Genomic DNA, 22528 nt, shown 5'->3' on the forward strand with positions numbered 1-22528 from the left:
TATAACTTAAATGATGATCATTAGCGAACTGTAATGGGTGTCCAAAGCCATATGATTTCTATACATGCATGGTCTTTCTTAGTTTATTTGAACTTCACTTCATGGTTTTAAAATTTCAGCATTTTAGTATCATAACTCATTACAAGCTATTGTCATCAGCAAGAACCAAATTTTACCATTATTAGATGGCAAGGTTCATAATTCTGGAATGGTAATTGCAACAACACTTTTCACCCATTTTTTGAAAAGGTAGTATTTTTACAAAGCAGTTAAGTTCCACTCCTAAAGAAACTGATGTTCACAAAATAAAACATGTTTGCCATTCAGAGACAGTTCCAGTGTTTTGTCACTGCAGAAGAGTAAAGGTTGAAAAAAGAGAAGGCCCTTTTAAAAATCCTCATATTTATATAATAAAAAATATAAGTCCCATATAATGTGTCATCCCATAAAACATACCATGTTATCCAATGAAACGGTAATGTATTTAATACTTACACCATATGTCTTCTGTAAAGTATAACAACAACAATGGCTGCTATAATAAACACAATGAAAGCTAATGACACACCAGCAAGGGCTTCTGTCGTAGGAAAATCTTTAGCTAGAAAACAGACAACAGACTTAAATGTGAAAAGTATAACATAGGTGTTCTCATCAGACTCTGACTTCTTTTATTATTATTAAACTCAGTTTTACTGTGCATTTTGATGTATGTTTGTTTATTCCACATTGGCTAGATGCATAGGGGGAGGTTTGAGATCTCACAAAACATGTTTAACCCAGTCGCATTTTTGCTTGTGTCCCAAGCTCTAGCCTTTGTTAGTCTTCTGCATTTTTAAAAATTTTGGTTCATTTGTATGTTTCTGAGTTAAGTGTGGCGTTCATTTTGCTGAACTAGCATAAATTATTGTTTAGTGGCCAGCTGAAGCTCTCCTCCAGGTGCGGAATGTTCTCGCTGCTTTGAGGACCAATTGGTGGCCTTGGGGTGTTTTCTGCTCTTTGATCGGGTTGTTGTCTCTTTGACACATTCCTCGTTTCCATTCTCTATTCTATTATAAATATATTTTCTGTTAGTATCTGCTTTTTTCTATATACTTCACAACTGACTATTTATATTTTGTGGGAACTATATGAATAAAAGGATATGAGTGGTAAACATCAATGAGACAGCTACCAAATGACAAAAATGACAATTAGAGGTCAACAAAGTCTGTCTTCAAAGACAATTAGAGGTCAACAAAGTCTGTCTTCAAAGACAATTAGAGGTCAACAAAGTATGTCTTCAAAGACAATTAGAGGTCCACAAAGTCTGTCTTCAAAGACAATTAGAGGTCCACAAAGTCTGTCTTCAATGACAATTAGAGGTCCACAAAGTCTGTCTTCAAAGACAATTAGAGGTCAACAAAGTCTGTCTTCAAAGACAATTAGAGGTCCACAAAGTCTGTCTTCAATGACAATTAGAGGTCCACAAAGTCTGTCTTCAATGACAATTAGAGGTCCACAAAGTCTGTCTTCAAAGACAATTAGAGGTCAACAAAGTCTGTCTTCAAAGACAATTAGAGGTCAACAAAGTCTGTCTTCAAAGACAATTAGAGGTCAACAAAGTCTGTCTTCAAAGACAATCAGAGGTCCACAAAGTCTGTCTTCAAAGACAATTAGAGGTCCACAAAGTCTGTCTTCAAAGACAATTAGAGGTCAACAAAGTCTGTCTTCAAAGACAATTAGAGGTCAACAAAGTCTGTCTTCAAAGACAACTTTTCATGCAATTTGTCAACCCTATAAATTACTGGAGTCTATAACAGTTGTGACTGAATGTTACCAAGACTATCAATGATCTGACAACTACTATTTCCTTTAGGGACAAAAAAAATAATGCTGTTTTTAAATTCTTCTAATGAGTAAAAATTCATTATTTAGTTCAAATTTTTATTGCTTTCAAATTTTACTTCATGTAATAACTGCTGCTGATAAAACATTTGTAAAATTTGCATGAAAGAAAAGATGACACATACCTCCTGCTGGTACAATAACTGTTTGGTAAACTTCTGTTCCATTCTCAACAGTTTCTGCAAAAACCTTAAAAGAGCAAAACAAACCTCCATTAATCTTATTAACCTACAACAGTATCAATTTATGTAAAATTTTTGTTATCTCACATTGTAAGCAGTGTTATAGGGAAGAACCTAATTAATACTTCAAACATTTGGAATTGATCTGAGATGGCAAATTTAAACATTTCTTGCATATTTTCAACCACAATATAGCAACCCTTCTTTAACCGTAAAACCACCCATAGAGTTCTTTAAACAAATTTCTTATAAAAGCCAAGTTTTTGTCCTTTTCACTTTTGACCATCTCAAATAACTCTTTTTTCACCAAATTATTTTTTAATTATCAAGAGAAAACAGTCTTTCACCATCAGCAGAATCAATTATGAAAACTTAAAAAAAAAAAACAAACAAAAAAACTCCTTTACCACTTTATCATCCTCCTTTTTTGAAATGTTGACTTGGCCTATATTTTAAATCACATAATTTATACCTACACTAATATTAAGAAGAACTTGGTCTGGAACAATAATCTTCAGTTCATTTAGATTTTTATTCAGTTTGACCTAAAAATAATAGCATTGTTAATTTCTGTAATAATTTCAAATGATATTTGATTTTTCTAAAGAACTATTATTGCTGTTCTACATCCTAATGTAACAGAGAGCTGGCCTTCAATATGAAGTAGAAAATACATTTTTTTCCTTTATCCACTAAAATTGGTACCCACAAAAATAAAGAAATCTAAAGTAGTCAATATATGAAATTTTTACAAGTCCTCTGTGACCAATTTTATCTATCATTGTTTAAAAAAAAATTTTAAATTTGAAATTTTTATATTTCTGTATGATTTTGTGTCATGACAACTGAAATAAAAGGCATATCAAACTTACCATATGTATATCTCTGTATGTTCTTGTGTCATGTCATCTGACATAGTAGACCTTCTTTGTACTTACCACATTTCTTTCTCTGTATGTTATTGTGTCATGACATCTGACATAGTAGACCATCTTTGTACTTACCACAATTATATCTCTGTATGTTCTTGTATCATGATATCTGACATAGTAGACCATCTTTGTCATTACCACAATTCTATAACTGTATGTTATTGTGTCATGACATCTGACAATGAAGACATTCTTTGTACTTAACACATTTATATCTCTGTATGCTCTTGTGTCATGACATCTGATATAGTAGACTTTCTTTGTACTTACCACATGTATATCTCTGTATGTTCTTGTGTCATGACATCTGACATAGTAGACCATCTTTGTACTTACCACATGTATACCTCTGTATGTTCTTGTGTCATGACATCTGACATAGTAAACCTTCTTTGTACTTACCACATGTATATCCTTGTATGTTCTTGTTTCATGACATCTGACATAGTAGACCATCTTTGTACTTACCACATGTATACCTCTGTATGTTCTTGTGTCATGACATCTGACATAGTAGACCATCTTTGTACTTACCACATGTATATCTCTGTATGTTCTTGTGTCATGACATCTGACATAGTAGACCATCTTTGTACTTACCACATGTATACCTCTGTATGTTCTTGTTTCATGACATCTGACATAGTAAACCTTCTTTGTACTTACCACATGTATATCCTTGTATGTTCTTGTGTCATGACATCTGACATAGTAGACCATCTTTGTACTTACCACATGTATATCTCTGTATGTTCTTGTGTCATGACATCTGACATAGTAGACCATCTTTGTACTTACCACATGTATACCTCTGTATGTTCTTGTTTCATGACATCTGACATAGTAAACCTTCTTTGTACTTACCACTTGTATATCTCTGTATGTTCTTGTGTCATGACATCTGACATAGTAAACCTTCTTTGTACTTACCACTTGTATATCTCTGTATGTTCTTGTGTCATGACATCTGACATAGTAAGCCTTCTTTGTACTTACCACTTGTATATCTCTGTATGTTCTTGTGTCATGACATCTGACATAGTAGACCTTCTTTGTACTTACCACTTGTATATCTCTGTATGTTCGTGTGTCATGACATCTGACATAGCAGACCTTCTTTGTACTTACCACATGTATATCTCTGTATGTTCTTGTGTCATGACATCTGACATAGTAAACCTTCTTTGTACTTACCACTTGTATATCTCTGTATGTTCTTGTGTCATGACATCTGACATAGTAAACCTTCTTTGTACTTACCACTTGTATATCTCTGTATGTTCTTGTGTCATGACATCTGACATAGTAAGCCTTCTTTGTACTTACCACTTGTATATCTCTGTATGTTCTTGTGTCATGACATCTGACATAGTAGACCTTCTTTGTACTTACCACTTGTATATCTCTGTATGTTCGTGTGTCATGACATCTGACATAGCAGACCTTCTTTGTACTTACCACATGTATATCTCTGTATGTTCTTGTGTCATGACATCTGACATAGTAAACCTTCTTTGTACTTACCACTTGTATATCTCTGTATGTTCTTGTGTCATGACATCTGACATAGCAGACCTTCTTTGTACTTACCACATGTATATCTCTGTATGTTCGTGTGTCATGACATCTGACATAGCAGACCTTCTTTGTACTTACCACTTGTATATCTCTGTATGTTCTTGTGTCATGACATCTGACATAGCAGACCTTCTTTGTACTTACTACATGTATATCTCTGTATGTTCTTGTTTCATGACATCTGACATAGTAGACCTTCTTTGTACTTACCACTTGTATATCTCTGTATGTTCTTGTGTCATGACATCTGACATAGTAGACCTTCTTTGTACTTACCACATGTATATCTCTGTATGTTCTTGTTTCATGACATCTGACATAGTAGACCTTCTTTGTACTTACCACTTGTATATCTCTGTATGTTCTTGTTTCATGACATCTGACATAGTAAACCTTCTTTGTACTTACCACTTGTATATCTCTGTATGTTCTTGTTTCATGACATCTGACATAGTAAGCCTTCTTTGTACTTACCACTTGTATATCCCTGTATGTTCTTGTGTCATGACATCTGACATAGTAGACCTTCTTTGTACTTACCACTTGTATATCTCTGTATGTTCTTGTGTCATGACATCTGACATAGTAGACCTTCTTTGTACTTACCACATGTATATCTCTGTATGTTCTTGTTTCATGACATCTGACATAGTAGACCTTCTTTGTACTTACCACTTGTATATCTCTGTATGTTCTTGTTTCATGACATCTGACATAGTAGACCTTCTTTGTACTTACCACTTGTATATCTCTGTATGTTCTTGTGTCATGACATCTGACATAGTAGACCTTCTTTGTACTTACCACATGTATATCTCTGTATGTTCTTGTTTCATGACATCTGACATAGTAGACCTTCTTTGTACTTACCACTTGTATATCTCTGTTTGTTCTTGTTTCATGACATCTGACATAGTAAACCTTCTTTGTACTTACCACTTGTATATCTCTGTATGTTCTTGCGTCATGACATCTGACATAGTAAACCTTCTTTGTACTTACCACTTGTATATCTCTGTATGTTCTTGTGTCATGACATCTGACATAGTAAGCCTTTATTACACCATTTCTCTCCCTGTATACAGGAGGGCCAAATGTAATGAAGACCTGGCGTGGTTTTTCTGGATCTTTTTCATGGTTTACTCTGAGACGAGTTACTGGACCTGGTGCTATAATTAGTTTGTATGATAATGAAACACAAAATGCAAGAGACATAATTGAAGGAGATTCTTGTTCAAATATATTTGTAAAATAAGTTGGATGAATTTGTTAAGAGCATTTGCTCTATCTAATGCACTATTCAAGGAATTCTAATTCAATACATATATATATCCTTTGTGAAGCGGATCACAAATGTTGTCTCTATAAGAGTATTTAAATACAAAGAATACTGCCCATTTCATATCTCCTTCATTTTTTTTTTGTAACAAATTTATTATCAGCGGAGATTGTATATACTTAAGTTAGGGATCGACTAACTGAAACAACTGGTGAATATTTATCTTTTATTAAGCTTCAATCCTCATGCAAATTTTTTTTTCTATATTTATGATCTATCAAATTCAATTAAAAATGCATTATAAATTTCATATGTGTAGAATATATTTATTTCCCTTTATGATATGTACCTTAGTGTCATCTGCTAAAAAACATTGTCCTGAACATGTATGAAATATTTGCCACTGGATGTTAAGCAACCAACAATCAATCAATACATCTAACAAATCATCTTATATATTTTTAGAAAGATTGAAACACAATAATCAACAGTTATCCTAATGTGAAATACTCCGGATATCTACTTCATTAACATTAAGTAAAATGATTATGATTGGTACCTGACTGTTTAGTCCGAATATAATGTGGATGTTTATATTGTTTATTTCCTCTATCAGTATGAGCTATTATAGTAACTTCATATTGCCAGTACTCCTCTAAACCATACACAGAACACCTTGTCTGGTGATATACTGAAATATACAGAATATCTTGTCTGGTTATACACTGAAATATACAGAACATCTTGTCTGGTTATACACTACAATATACAGAATATCTTGTCTGGTTATACACTACAATATACAGAATATCTTGTCTGGTTATACACTGAAATATACAGAACATCTTGTCTGGTTATACACTACAATATACAGAATATCTTGTCTGGTTATACACTACAATATACAGAATATCTTGTCTGGTTATACACTGAAATATACAGAACATCTTGTCTGGTTATACACTACAATATACAGAATATCTTGTCTGGTTATACACTACAATATACAGAATATCTTGTCTGGTTATACACTGAAATATACAGAACATCTTGTCTGGTTATACACTACAATATACAGAATATCTTGTCTGGTTATACACTACAATATACAGAATATCTTGTCTGGTTATACACTGAAATATACAGAACATCTTGTCTGGTTATACACTACAATATACAGAATATCTTGTCTGGTTATACACTACAATATACAGAATATCTTGTCTGGTTATACACTACAATATACAGAATATCTTGTCTGGTTATACACTGAAATATACAGAATATCTCTTCTGGTTATACACTGAAATATACAGAATATCTCTTCTGGTTATACACTGAAATATACAAGGAAAGTATTCAATTTCATAAATGTTTTAAACACCATCAAGTTTCAAAATTTCTCATATTTAGTAAATGGGAAGTTGATAAAATTAGTTTTACTTTTATCATCTAGAAAACTTTTTGTTTTGGATGGAAGATATAAAGTGTGTTTACTCATCTGAGTTATCTGGGGGGGGGGGGGGGGGGGGGATATCATTGAGAAAGATCCTTGATTGATACCTGTCACTTAACCTTTAATCAGGCAATGGAACATTAAAATTAAAAAAAACATTAAAGGTTAGTTTTAAATAACAATCCATAAGTGGTCATAACACTTTGCCAAAAGTTCAAATCTTTTTCACACTAGTAATATAAAACGTTCATCTAGAAATTATTGTTAAATAAAATGAATGATTATATTGTTGTTTACACATATGAAAACATTTACCCGATGTTTGGCAATCTTTGGTTTCACTTTTTTCTCTATCCCTGACTTTGACTGTGTAGTTTGTAGGACCAGGGTAGGGATATGGTGGTTTCCATTCTACTGTCAGCATTGTAGTTTGTTCTAAAACACGACCAAAATTGGGTTGATTTGGCACTGAAAAATTCAGAAAAAATAAAACAAAATATTAAATTGAAATAAAACCTTAGCTCTAATACTAAAGTATAACAAAAAAGTTAGGAGAGTTAGATATGTATAGTGCATTTAAACGAAACTTTAAATTAAGAATATTCCTTGGGAAGTAAGTGACAAATAAGGCTAGTTGAATACTGACAGAAAATTGTATGCCTATATGTGTAATATAAAGTATTTACCTGCTATATCAGTTTGTTTCATGATAATAACAGGGTCACTGTTCCCGTACTGATTACTCGCAGTGACAGATAGAGTGTAATTTGTATATGGTAACAAATCAGCGATTTTCTCACATTCTGTCAGTGGTATTGCTCCAGATCTATATATGTTAACATATGGAGTATCTTCATCTAATGTCACATTATAAAATACTGTATCACTGTTGAGAAAACATGGCTGTTCCCAGCATACTGTCAAACTGTCTGATTCAATATTCCCCACTCTTACATTTTGAACTTCTTCAGGAACTGAAAAAAGAAAATTTTAGAATGAGAAATGAATATGAAAATATATTATAACAAAATTTTATTAAAATTACAACAGCAACAATCTATAAGTAGCTTCGACACAAATGGCCAACACTAAAAACTTAGTGCATATTGACCAAACTGTTGCTGAACTGTACTATATTAAGGAATGTAGTCCTGGACTTGGCCTGAAGTAACATTTAATGGTACATATAAAGAATACTTCATAAGCTTAAATTGATCACATTTGAAATCTAAATGTTGTGTTATGACAAAAAAAAAAAGGAAAATTGTAAAAGTCCAATTGACCATTTTGAGTTGTAAACCTCAATCTCTGGCAATTAGAATACTTCAATGTACGGCTATAAAGTATAAAACCTGATTCAACCAACTGCTTTAATTCACAATGTTCCTGTACATAGTCAGAAATATAACTGTCAATCACCAATTTCTGAAGTGAGGTTTTACCAGTATAAAAGGACATTGATTATCAACTGCATTATACAATATCATTAATTGTTAATCAGTAGGTAAAGCAGAACTGACCAGAATGAAGTGTAGTGACTTTGTGCTCTTTGCTCCAAACACCAACATTGTCTTCTACTGATTCCTGTACTTTGATAAAATAATCCCAGTAGGAAAACAGTCCAGAAATCTCACATGGATGCAATGGAAAACATTCCCACCATTCAGTAACATTTGTCTGGTTCACTGTACAAGAATGATCCAAAGATGTGTAGGGTATATTGTAGCTGATTGGTGCTTCAACATTGTCACATGGCACTTGAAACTCAAGTCTAATGGTTGTGTTGCTAGCAGTTATTTTACTTATCTGTGCCTGGGGTTCTGAAATGTCAAAGACAATAAAATATTTCCACAAAAACTGATATAAATATAATGTTATTAATAGATTCTCCATAAAACAAATCGGCAAAAATGAAAATGAAAAAAAAAAGACTTTTTAAATTGTGTTAAAAGTAAAATAATACATGATTCAGTTAATGACAAATAAAAACAAATGAAGAATAAACTGGTTTATCAGTAATTTGTAAATTTTCCCTCTGATCCTACTGCCTAATATTTGTTTAGACATGACTTGACACTCGACAATATAAGCCAAGGATGTCCCACTTCAGTGCAGCAACATCGCACATTCATGTCCATCCACATCAATTTATCAATGAAAGGCACACGACTTCAATCATACAACTGCACAACATCACAATGTACGCGTAAAAGAAGTTTTACTAACAAATTAATTTTATTTCATATTCTCAACCAAAAAAAACATATTGTTAAGACAAATTGCTTATAAAAAGAATAATGGCATTTTATTTTTTGAAACTGACTTCATCAGCTCAAATATCAGCTTGCCATGGCAAGCTATACAATAAAACTTTCCCCATTATGTCTGCAATGATAATTTGCTATATTATTTACCTGTTCTTTGTACCACTATAAGTCAATATAATTACACAGAATCTGATAATTTATAACAATTTTTTTTTACCATAAACATTTGTGTTATTTACTCCACACTTTTTAGGTCCAAATCCAGCCAATGTTTGAGCTGACACACACACATGGTACTCTTTCCAACAATCTAACTCTGTTAATATTACTGAAGTCATGCCATCTACAACAGTATATTTACACCCACTAGTGCCATTACTACAATAACTAACACTGTATCTTGTTATTACACCGTTAGTTACATTAGGTGGTGACCATGTGATATTCATGGTGGTCACATTCAGTACTGTGACATCCAATGAAGCGGGAGACTCTGGTTCTGAAAAAAAAAAAATTTTGATTCAAAATGAAGTAATTAACAAGATATTAGTCTTATAGGACATAAAATTAAGGAATAAAAGTACTATAGTTGAAGAGTTGTCACCGTCAATGGTGATGGTCCCAAAAGCCAGTAAAGCTGATATTTGCTACCGTCAAATCCCAATTGCCGGTGGCAACTCTTCAACTACAATACTATTATTCATATTCTAATGCACCACAAAAAAAAAGTACATTAGAACTTATAAAAATGTAAAAATTTAAGATAAATTTACATTCAACCAATCTTCATGAATGATTTTGTAAATTAACTTCGCAGCAAAACATTATGTCATTCAAACAAAAACGCTCCAACAAAAGGTTGTTTCCTTACTTATACCATTCAGATTTGAATAAAATTTCATTGTCACATAAAATTAATTGTCACAGTATTTTTAAGGTAGGTTATGTTTATTTTTTCGTTTTTATTGTATTAAATGAACATTTGTGGATTCCAGCAACTCAAAATGGTGATTTGATGATTTGACGGTAAAAACAACATGTGATTCTTCCAGCGGGAATCAAAATCTCCCGACTTCTATGCCCTATTCCGTCCCTCCCGTTAATAATTCAAGTCTTCCGTTTTTTTCACAAGTGCAACCCAAAAAAATTTGTCAGTCTCTATTTTTATTTCCATCGATGTCAACATTAAATAGGGTTTTGTGTCACTGATGGAGGTAATTTTTACCTGTAAATCAAAGAACTTGTATATTTATATGGCTTCACTTGACAGCTTGGGTGTCAAACATACTATCAATAAACGATTTTTACCTCTGGCATACTGCCGTTTTGTAATAAAAGCTTTGTGTATTTGAAAACACTTAAAAGAAATTTTGGGTTACTTCCCTCGTTTTATCATATTTTAAGTTACCCTCCTAAAGATAATGTAAATCGATAAAAGAATATAAATGAAAAACAAATTGAACAAAGAATCATATAATGATTTTAAGTGTCTTAAGACAAATAAGAAAATAATATTTGAAAATTATTTTGAGAGATCTATACATCTTTTCAATGCTTAAATTGAAATTTATAAATTCTGTAATTGACCTTAAACAATGTGTAAGTGCGTGTTTATGCTGAATCTGGCTTAATCAACATTAGCTAGAAAAGTGAGTTAAGACTTTGGAACCCAAAAACCTTTATTGGATGATGGAACTGAGATAGATGACAAAGATGAGTAAAGGAAAAAATCACATACAAATAGTTGACAAATATTTCACATGGTAACAATACAGAGAGAATCCATTGATAGTAACACTGTTATCATAAAAAAGGGGGAATATGTAGCTTTATCATCAAAATGAACACTGAAAACGTGGATAAACATGTCGATAAAAAATCTCCAGTTATGAGGCCCAAACTCCAGCTGAAAATTTTCAAATCTCCAGTTGTGACTTGACAACTCTGTCACATGTTGTTTATGAAGTTAGTACTAAGTTACAGCATCTCTAAATTCTTTTTTTCGTATTATTGTTACAGTGTAATTGTTTACTGTCTTATTGAAGTATATTTAGTCATATAAGTTCTATCAATTTCTATGTGACAGTCACAGTCTTCATTCAGTAATGTGATGTACCTTTTAGCTGGTGAGCAATTTTAAAATATTTGTAAAAGTTAAAGTCTAATTTTTGTTTGAATAAACTTGTAAATTAGACGTAAAGGCAGTTTTAAAGAAATTCCAGAATGTTTTCATTGAAATGACATTCATTTTAATTTGACTATGCATGCAAACATTGAAAATATATTCTTTAGTTTTTTTTTTTAAATATGAAAATATCTTACTATCTGCCTTTGTGATGACTGGTACTCTGTCTGTAGTGTTGGAACCAGCTTTATTCATAGCTGTTATACTGTAGTGATATACCATCGATGGTTTTAATCCTCCAATTGATAAATAGAACTGTGAGTTATTGTAGTAGACGTTAGCATTTCTATTATTGACCAGGCTAAAATTTGAGCACTGATACTTCTGCAAAAATGTAACTTGATTAATTTGGTGGTATTTTTTAATTTTCTCATAATTTGTTCATTGACCATTTTAAGCAGAATAGATCAAAGAAGCTAAAATTACAATTAAATAACTTTTGTCAAAAAAAAAAAAAAATTTGGATGAGAATCTAAGATTTTTTCACATGGATTTTACTTACCTAAGGAAACTTACAAGGACACAGGGGTACATGTATAAGGAACAAATCAAATAATAATAAATATAAGATAATAGATACAAGTTCAATCAAAACAAAGAATATGCATGTGCAAGATTATTTTATTAGTTGTTATGAGCTTTGAATTAGCTTTCATTAAATGAGAGTACTCTCAGATCTGTACTTTGTGTCTTGGTTGTTTTTTTCTGCTTTGAATTGATCATTGATCTGATGAGTTAAGCCCTTTTCAACTGACTTTTATAGTTCGTTCTTATGTTGTACTGTAACACCACTGTCCCAGGTTAGAGGGAGGATTGGGCGCCAGCAAACATGTTTAACCCTTCCACATTCTGTATATGCCTGTTCCAAGTCAAAAGACTGTAACTCAGTTTGTTGCTGTATAGCATATTTATTTTTCATTTATTCTTTTGTAAATAATTCAGGCTGTTAGTTTTCTAGTTTGAATTGTTTTATATACCTGTCATTTCAGGGCCTTTTTTAGCTTACTATGCAGTATGGGTTTTGCTCATTGTTGAAGGCTCTACAGTGACCTGGTTGTTAACTTCTACATCATTTGGTCTCTGGTGGAGAGCTGTTTCATTGGCAATCATACCATATCTTCTTATTTTTATACCAATAAAATTAAATACCCAATCAGAATCATTCCCGCTGCATTTTGGTTCAGGTTGTATACAGGAAATGTTGAAATTGTCTATGGCAGTAACATTACTCCTATCAAACAGGTGTACAGTGTAATCATAAATCCAACCATTACTTCTGATAGGCTCTCTCCATGTCAGGTTTAAACGGGTTTTTGCTGTAACAGTACTGATTACTACAGGGTACTCTGGTACTGTGGGAAGTCCATGACAAAAAGTTAATAAAAACATGCTGATATCGACGAAAAAAGACGCTTGTAATTAAAAAAAATTAAAATATTTGTCTTTAATCATTGAAAATATGTTTTTTTGTTGTGTCTTCTGTAATGTCATGTATTGAAATTCACACACTAAAAGCTATTTAATTTGATTCACTATGTACAATATATTAAGTTCAGATGTTTCCCAATTGATATACAGGTGAACAGATCTAGGATACATATGCTTACTCAAGCTAACACTGCTAGTAAAACACTAATAGTTTTAACAGCAAAAAAGTAAAATCAGAGTTGATAATGTTGACAAAACATATAGCATAATTAACAAAGTTTTCCATATGTTGAATTGATATCTTTTTCAAGTTTTATTGTGCGTCTCAATGAGGTTTATAAATGTAATCATAAATTTCCCTTTGTTTCAACATACTATGGGTTTGAGAGGAGTTCTTTGATACATGTCGATGGTTATAAATATAGGTTGGTTTCAGATAAATATATCACCAATGCACAATACTATTACAGTAAGAAATCATGAAGGCAAAAATTCCATCATGTTAAATACAATAGGACTTACATGTTTCGTTCACATGAACAAAGTACTGCCGAGATACTGTGTCATTCCAATTTTTAACATTCAACACACAACAGTCTCCAGGAACAGTTTTATTTACAGATAATAAAGGCGCTTTCAAAAAAAACATCTTTGTCCATGAGTTACAGGAAACATTTACATTGTATTTATCACTAAAGTTGACCCAGGAGATTGTAAACGACGATTCACCATAGATGACTGTGTAGTAATAGGGATCCACTGAAATAAGCAAAACAAAAGTTTAGTAGGGAACTATATTGTAGTCTTATATTTTTACTGATTTTCATTCAAAAAGTATAAACTGTAATTAAAGGGTTCTGTCTACTTAAAATAAAAGGACCTTTATGTATGGATGTTATTTTATGGTTCTAGAATATAAAACAATGAAGTACGTTTTAAGAAAAAGTCAAGTAAGTTTATTAGTTAATCATAGTGTGCGTGTGAATAAATGCAAATTTCATATTAAATATGCATGGATTTACCATTTAAATACCAAGAATTGTGGAAAGTTTCTTTTTTCTTATACTTAATTAAAATTAGAATTATGCCTTTGCTTGAAAATTGTTTGTTTATAAGAAGTTTTATACCAATCACAAAGTTATGGGGTAAGTTTACAGAATGCAAATTTATTTTGAAACAGTGAATGCATTATTTTACAAGTGAATATTTAAAGCACACATAATTATCCTAATATGTTTAAAGAGGATATATAAAGTATTTATTACGAAATTTTAATTCATAAGCTCAAGAAGTCCTATTGTCTATACAATGTGTCCCGCTACAATTAACTCAAGTTAGATTTTTAAAAACAAAGTCCGATTGCAAACTTTCATTAAATTTAATTCAGAAGAAAGTGAAAAGCTCATTAAATCTTAGTTCATTTATTGCCTCTAAAATTAAATTGACTGTGTTTTTGTATGCTGCTAATGAGCAATGACTGATTAAAGCTCAAATATTTAGATAGGTTGCATGTTTATGTATAATGAAATAAGTATGTATTTAAACATTTTTAATAAACAAGTGACCAATTCTTAAAAAGAATAATGTCATAAACTATGAAGAAGCAAAGATATATTGTCCCCAATATCCCCTGTCTGATTCACTGACACTATGAAGAAGCAATAAAGACATATTGCCCCAAATATCCCGTCTGATTCACTGACAAGGTCAAAATTAGACACCTTCTTAAATTTGAGTATTAAAGAGACTGAGAAGTATTAGTAAAAAATATTACAATGATTTTACATTTATTCATAATATCAAATTGTTATTCAGTGCTAAAAAAATTGTTGAAGACAATTTTAATACAATACTATAAAAATCCATCAAAATTGTTAAGTTTTAGCCATCCTTAAGACATTTATAATTAATTTAGTCATGTACAGAAATACACCATAATAGTGTTAGTAAACTCATAGAAAACATATGGAGCTGGCATGCAATAAATTTTTTGTAAAGATTGAGAGACTTTTGGAAAACTGCTTTCAGTGAATTTAATTCATTGGAAATTGGCTCTATCCATTTTCTGATTTGCTTTATATTTTTATACTTACACTGTGTCTGAGTACAAACATTGGAAAAAGTACGAGGATATTTACTAATTTCTGAGAAGGAAACAGTATAAACACTAATGTTATAACAACTCTCTGGTACCAGTCCTGAAATTTCTGTCTCTGTTTGTGTGACATCCAAAGACTTGTTCACTTTCATTGATAACGGTCTTGTGTTGTTTTTGTAATCAAGTCTAAAACTATCAAAATGTCCTTCACTAGGGTGTTTAATCAGCAGGTATATTGAAGTGGATGTAGTTTTCACAACATCTGTGGATGAATCAGGTCGTTTTGGCGCTGTAAAATTCCAATTATAATATCATCATTTAATCATAACTAATAAATAAATGCAATAAAATAAGTGTTGCAAGGAATTAAAAAAAAATATGTAACTTATATTAGACCTATACAATTGCTTTTATCTATCATTTGAATGCAACTTAGAGAAATCAAAGGGTGGAAGTGCTGAAAAGGCAGTTTCTTAAGTTCAGACAGTTTACTGCATCAACTAATAACTTTTCAGAATAAACTATCCACAATTTAGATTTTAAATTTAAAACTTTTGATTAAATCAAGTAGAAATTTTTACAGATCCATGAGGTTTTTTTGTGAAATTCAGCATTTTTAAGAGTTACAAATTATATAGCTTTTTAATATACAATTTTTTTTTATTATAAATAGTGTCAAATCTCTTCTTTTTTTTATTATCTTGTACTGATGATGAACTACCATAAGGATCTTATATTTTGCAAGAGTCACTGACTAATTACCTTTTCCATATTTATCTCTCTCAGTCCCCTAAAATAAATCTTACCCAAAATTGGTCACCTATTAGAATGACCCTTTTATTATTTCATTTGGATGAAGTCATTTCTTCTAAACTCCAAGTACAGAAAAAGAATGTCTACCACGATAACTATAAATGAGATTTCAATAGACAAGTCATAATACTTGTAATTTTGCATGTAAAATGTTGTTTTTTGTTACCAAATTTTAAACTATCTTTTGACTGCCAATCATTTCATGATCAAAACAAGGCAGATGGGAAAACGTTTTATAGTACACTTGTTTACATTCCTTTGCAGGTTATTATAGTTTTTTTGGCAATATAGTAGTCTAAGAATTATTTTTGTACACTTTCAAAGAGCTGCATAACTAAATTGATTATCATTTTTTGCTAGAAAATATGAAAAATGAGCTTGCTTCTTAACTAAATGCCCCCCAAAAATGTCATGATACGCATGAATAGCTGCAGTTTTATTGTTGTCTTCTTTAAATTACTTTTACAAAGTTTTACAAATAATTGCAATTGAGTATAATGAATTGAAAAAAAGGATAGAAAACCAGTCAGCATATAGCATCAATCTATTTTGGCATCATGGCTGTATACATGTAGTATTGGTTGAAGTTGTTAGACATATTCATATGCTTTATCATTTTTTTATGCAGAAAATTTTTTGTCTTTGGTATCTGTGAAAAATATCTGCTAACCATGGTGAAAGTGCTCATTAATAAAAGCACAATAATTGTGAAAACTGTGATTACAGATTTTTGTTTAAATAAAATTTTATTATTTTCATTATTAATTACACAAAAGGGATACTTTGACGCTATGCATATGTCATTGAATCAAATAGCAATGAAATAAAAAAAACTTGTACACTTGAATTCACATTTATAGGTTTTTTTTAGACGGCAGGAAAAAATATTATGCGATGCATATTACGGTTTATTTCACATTTCTGATCCAGGACGTACATAACTACATGAAATGCCACCACTTTTTTTATTTATTCTTTTTATCTAAATTTATCTATTTACCTCTTAGGGTTGACTTGGATATAGAAATATGGCCATCCCAGTACCATATTCACAAAACACAACAAGATTTGAATGAATACAAGTAACTGTCATTGTGAATAGTTCATGAAATTAAAAATCATGACAAAGACTTCTTTGTAAAGAACAGCAGTAAAAGTATGTTCCATTACTCTCATTTTGTGAAAGTGTAATTTGCTTTGATTTTGTTCAGAGTTTATCTTCCTTATTTCATCTTGGTGGCATGAAAAAAATTACAAAGGTTACCATATAAGGATATGACAGTTATTTGTACAAAACTACTGCTGAATAAAGATCAGTCACCCCTTTAAAATTTAATGTTAAATGTTACTTGCAACCTTTTTAATCATTTGAACCCTAAAATACGGAATTTCAAACCAAAATGTGCTTAATCCTTTCTGGGAACATTGTCCATGAAAAAATTGACAGGATGTACCTATATCCAGCCTTATACCAGATTGGTGTAGGGGAGGATATTTCGTGTGGAGGGAAACAATTTTTTTACAAGTCAATATTTATTTAAAAAAGAAGAGCACATATGCACCTATAGTGTCCTTTAATTGTCAATGCTAGTTTACAAGAACACGAATGGATGGTGCATGACAAGAGATGTGAATATATACTAGTAGTATTTGGACCATATGAGATGAAGGAAAACTTACTTGTACAAGCCATTTGTTCATTTGGACCAATTGATCTGCCATTTTGTGTTATAACATGAATCTGAAATTTGTAACAGATTCCTATCTCTAGCTTATTGATTCTAAAGGTTTCATTGATCTTATGACCACTGACATCAAAGGATCTTGTTGTTGAATGGTCTTCTGTTCTAAATGTGAATTCCACTTTTGTGAACTCTTCGTCTTTTGTTGAATAGACAATTACTTGTAGCTTAATGGCTTTAGGGTTTCTGTCTGTGATTGTTACGTTGAAATATGAACCTACAAAACGAAACAATACTAATTACGTCTTTTCCCTTTTTAATTTTGAAACAATTCATCTCTATTTCCTTTGTGAGAATATGTAAACTATGAATTTCATAGGCTTGAAAGTAAAAGTGTTTAATAATAATAATATTAAATTTCTTATTAATATACTAGTAAATTTCCTTCATGCTAAGAACTAGTTTTATAAACCATAAACATTCCATTAGTCTAATTTTTTCAGTGGAATTAATGTTGACTAATTTGTGTTTTTAATTTGCATTTTTGATAATTTATCATTATAAATCATTGCTTTTATTTTGGAATTATAGTAAGAATTGCTAAGGAATATCTAGGGACGGAAGATCTGTTCTACTCTTACTCAGGTTAACCTCTAACGTATATTGAGGGAAGGGATAGCTGCTATATTGTGACTCATGTCTACTGCTAAGGTATATTTAGGGAAGAGAGATCTACTAAGGTGTGACTCATATCTACTGGTAAGGTATTAAGTGTAGGAAGATCTGCTATAATATAACTCATCTCTACGGCCAATACATATTTACAGTAGGAATATCTGCTATACTGTAAAATTTCTCTACTGGTAAGGTAAATGAGAGGTAGGGAGATCTGCTATACTGTAACTCATCTATACTGCCAAGGCAAATGAGGGGTAGGGAGATCTGTTATACTGTAACTTATCTTTACTGGTAAGGTAAATGAGAGGTAGGGATATCTGCTATACTGTAACTCATTTATACTGCCAAGGTATGTGAGAGGTATGGATATCTGCTGTACTGTACCTTTGGTACCAGTTAAAAAACTGTAAGTTGTTGTATCATAGAATTGAGAAGTTGCTTCAATAGATGATGAAACTGTTGTTATTGGTTGCTCTGTAGTATTTTGAAGGGAATCAACTTTTGTTGACTGACCAGTTGACATTACAAACTCCTTAGATTTGTAAGTAGTGTTTGTTTGGGTTGTTGATGTTGTTACTAGCTCATCATCAGTCAATATTGTCCTTGAGATATTACTGTCTGAAGAACTTGGTCCATAAGAGGTAACTGTGGATTCACTGTTTTGCTGTATAAAACTTTGAGTTGTCATTTCATGTGTTATATTCTTGACTACAGAGGAACTTGATGACTCATATTTTGATACGTCCTCACTAATCTCTTTAGATGGTATAGAGTTTGGAGATGTCAATATGTTTGACATTTGATCCGTTACATTTTTGCTCAAAATATCATCAGCATCTACCCATACAGTTGATGAAGACAAATCTGGGGTTGTCAAATCACTTGACATGTCTTCAGTAATTGTTTTTTCAATATAAGTTTCACTTTGAGATGATGGCTCATCTGATATAATACTTGATTCTTCAATTTTGACAGTTGATGACAAAATGGGAGATGTCAATTCAATAGCCATATCATGTGACACTGTACTTTCATCTGACACTGAAAAGTCAGGATTTGAAATCTCTCTCCACATGTCTCCAGTAACTGTATTCAAATCCTTTGAAACTGATAAACCTAGAGATGACTCTTTGCTTGGATTGTATTCAGTAACTGTACTCAGTTCTTCTGATACTGGTAGACCTTTAGATGACACTATGCTTAAACTCTCTTCAGTGACTGTACTCAGTTCCCTTACTACTGATAAACCTTGCGATAACCCTTTACTTGTATTTTCTTCAGTAACTGTACTCAATTCTTCTGTAACTGATAAACTCTGAGATGACCCTTTACTTGCATTGTCTTCAGTAACTGTACTCAGTTCCTCTATTACTGATAAACCATGAGATGACTCTTTACTTTGAGTCTCTTCAGTAACTGTACTCAATTCCCATACTACTGATAAACCTAGAGATGACCCTTTACTTGGATTGTACTCAGTAAATGTACTCAGTTCCTCTGTAACTGATAAACCTTGAGATAACTCTTTACTTGCTTTTTCTTCAGTAACTATACTCATTTCCTCTGATTTTGAAAAACCTTGAGATGACTTTTTACTTGGATTGTCTTCAGTTACTGTACTCAGTTCCTCTATTACTGATAAACCTTGAGATGACTCTTTGTTTGGATTGTCTTCAGTAACTGTACTCAGTTCCTCTATTACTGATAAACCTTGAGATGACTTTTTACTTGTATTGTCTTCAGTAACTGTACTCAGTTCCTCTATTACTGATAAACCTTGAGATGACTCTTTGCTTGGATTGTCTTCAGTTACTGTACTCAGTTCATCTATTACTGATAAACCTTGAGATGACTCTTTACTTGTATTGTCTTCAGTAACTGTACTCCGTTCCTCTATTACTGATAAACCTTGAGATGACTCTTTGCTTAGATTGTCTTCAGTAACTGTACTCAGTTCCTCTATTACTGATAAACCTTGAGATGACTCTTTACTTGTATTGTCTTCAGTAACTGTACTCAGTTCCTCTATTACTGATAAACCTTGAGATGACTCTTTACTTGTATTGTCTTCAGTAACTGTACTCAGTTCCTCTATTACTGATAAACCTTGAGATGACTCTTCGCTTGGATTGTCTTCAGTAACTGTACTCAGTTCCTTTATTACTGATAAACCTTGAGATGACTCTTTACTTGTATTGTCTTCAGTAACTGTACTCAGTTTCTCTATTACTGATAAACCTTGAGATGACTCTTTGCCTGGATTGTCTTCAGTAATTGTACTCAGTTCCTCTATTACTGATAAACATTGAGATGACTCTTTACTTGTATTGTCTTCAGTAACTGTACTCAGTTCCTCTATTACTGATAAAACTTGAGATGACTCTTTGCTTGGATTGTCTTCAGCAACTGTACTCAGTTCCTCTATTACTGATAAACCTTGAGATGACTGTTTACTTGTATTGTCTTCAGTAACTGTACTCAGTTCCACTAATACTAAATTGTATTGAGATGTCAATTTATTTAGTATCTCACTAGTTTTTGTTTTTTCTGTAGTAATCAAGTTTCTTGAGGTTTTTATGCTGGGTTCTGGTGATGATGTAACTATAGCAGATGAATTATCAATAACAGAAGTAACAAAAACAGGTGACTGACTGCTTAAACTTTGAGATTGTGTGAATGTTTTGGGAGGCTTATCAGTAGGAGGAGCAAAATCAATCGTTGATGATGTCTCCCACTCAGCTTCTTCACTGGCTGTTATAATTGAAGTTAACACTCTTTCAAATGTTGAAGATGCTTCTGTCACAAAGTTTAATGTAGGATAATTTACCTTTGTATCCATGCTAGTAGATAGAGTGTGAATAGGGACAACTGTATTGTCATGGGAAGTTGAGCTAGTGACTGATTCAATATCATGTGTACCTCTCTTATCATTTGATGTTATGTCAACTGTAGAAATACTGTTATTGCCAGAAGATCCTACTTCTGTGGCTGTTGCAGCACTAGAATTTAAAGTAGTAGTTTTCATTGTTGTATTGAAAGTTAAAGTAAAACTGCTGTTTTTCTTTTCTTTGTAAGAATTCATATCATATGTTGAAGAGAGTTTATCTGACATTACATTATCCGTTGACACAGCATTAGAGGTGACAAGATCTGCATCCACATAGGCTGTTGTTACTGATGACTTATTTGAAATGCTTTTATATAAAGGAGTCCCTACTGACACACCAGAAGACAAATAAACCATAGAAGATTTTTCTCTTTTTTTTACAATTGTTGTGTTGAATAAGGTTCTACGAGATGATGATCCTGTTTTTAGACTATCTGTACCAGTGACAAATGTTTTAAATTGGTCAGTTGTTATCTCACTTGCCGATTCCAAAACAGAATAATCTGCAGATGGAATTTCTGCTTCTGCTATTGTTGTTGTTGTTGATACATGTTGTTTTGATAGAATGATTGATGAAGATGTGCTTCCTTGCATGTCTGTTTCAGAGGATGAGGTGGGAGACAAAAGATCAGAAAATGAAATGTCACTTTTAGTACTATTAACAGAATTATCTATTATGTCGCTGCTATACTCTGCATTGACAGAAGACAATTTTTGTTCATGTACTGTAAATAAACTGGTATTCCAAACATTAGTAGAGAGATCAGAAGAAGATGAATCACTTTTACTTTTAACAACAGAATTTATCAGTAAGTCACCACCATTTGTCACATTAATAAATGATGCGTTTTCCTTTATGTTAAAAGACTCAGTTGTATTTTTTGTTTCAAAATCCCCAGTCAGAGTGCCATCTTCAGTGTTAAAATATAACTGAGTTGTAGTGGTGATGGCTTTAGGTATTGGCTCTCCTGATGTTTGTGTTGACAGCTGTTGTAGCTGATTTCCTGTTCCCCGTGTCAGAGAGGTGATAGCTAAAGAACAATGTTATTATAAAAAAGACAGTGCACAATTAAGTAATTGTTAGGCTTTGAATATATATACTAATAATTGATTTACAGAAGAGGTTGTGTTTGAGTTTCATAAGACTCCCTTAATTTCTAAGATTAAAATTTATTG

At 32.0% G+C, this 22528-nt stretch overlaps 1 protein-coding gene across 1 annotated transcript in view; it reads right to left on the reverse strand.

Annotated features, from left to right (window-relative positions):
- LOC127725474 (uncharacterized) overlaps positions 1-22528 on the reverse strand; it is a 74329-nt gene that overhangs the window by 16076 nt on the left and 35725 nt on the right. The window contains exons 5-18 of the mRNA XM_052232467.1: positions 17786-18064; positions 15288-15581; positions 13717-13953; positions 12916-13118; positions 11904-12090; positions 9799-10080; positions 8835-9134; positions 8001-8288; positions 7630-7782; positions 6418-6549; positions 5582-5748; positions 2546-2614; positions 2013-2076; positions 496-601 (exon numbers count right to left, since the gene is read on the reverse strand). Of these exons, the coding sequence (XP_052088427.1) occupies positions 496-601; positions 2013-2076; positions 2546-2614; positions 5582-5748; positions 6418-6549; positions 7630-7782; positions 8001-8288; positions 8835-9134; positions 9799-10080; positions 11904-12090; positions 12916-13118; positions 13717-13953; positions 15288-15581; positions 17786-18064 (2761 nt within the window). The remainder of the gene's footprint in view (positions 1-495; positions 602-2012; positions 2077-2545; positions 2615-5581; positions 5749-6417; positions 6550-7629; positions 7783-8000; positions 8289-8834; positions 9135-9798; positions 10081-11903; positions 12091-12915; positions 13119-13716; positions 13954-15287; positions 15582-17785; positions 18065-22528) is intronic.

Source organism: Mytilus californianus, unplaced genomic scaffold (genome assembly GCF_021869535.1).
Source record: "Mytilus californianus isolate M0D057914Y unplaced genomic scaffold, xbMytCali1.0.p SCAF_15, whole genome shotgun sequence".
In the NCBI taxonomy this organism is placed as follows: domain Eukaryota; kingdom Metazoa; phylum Mollusca; class Bivalvia; order Mytilida; family Mytilidae; genus Mytilus; species Mytilus californianus.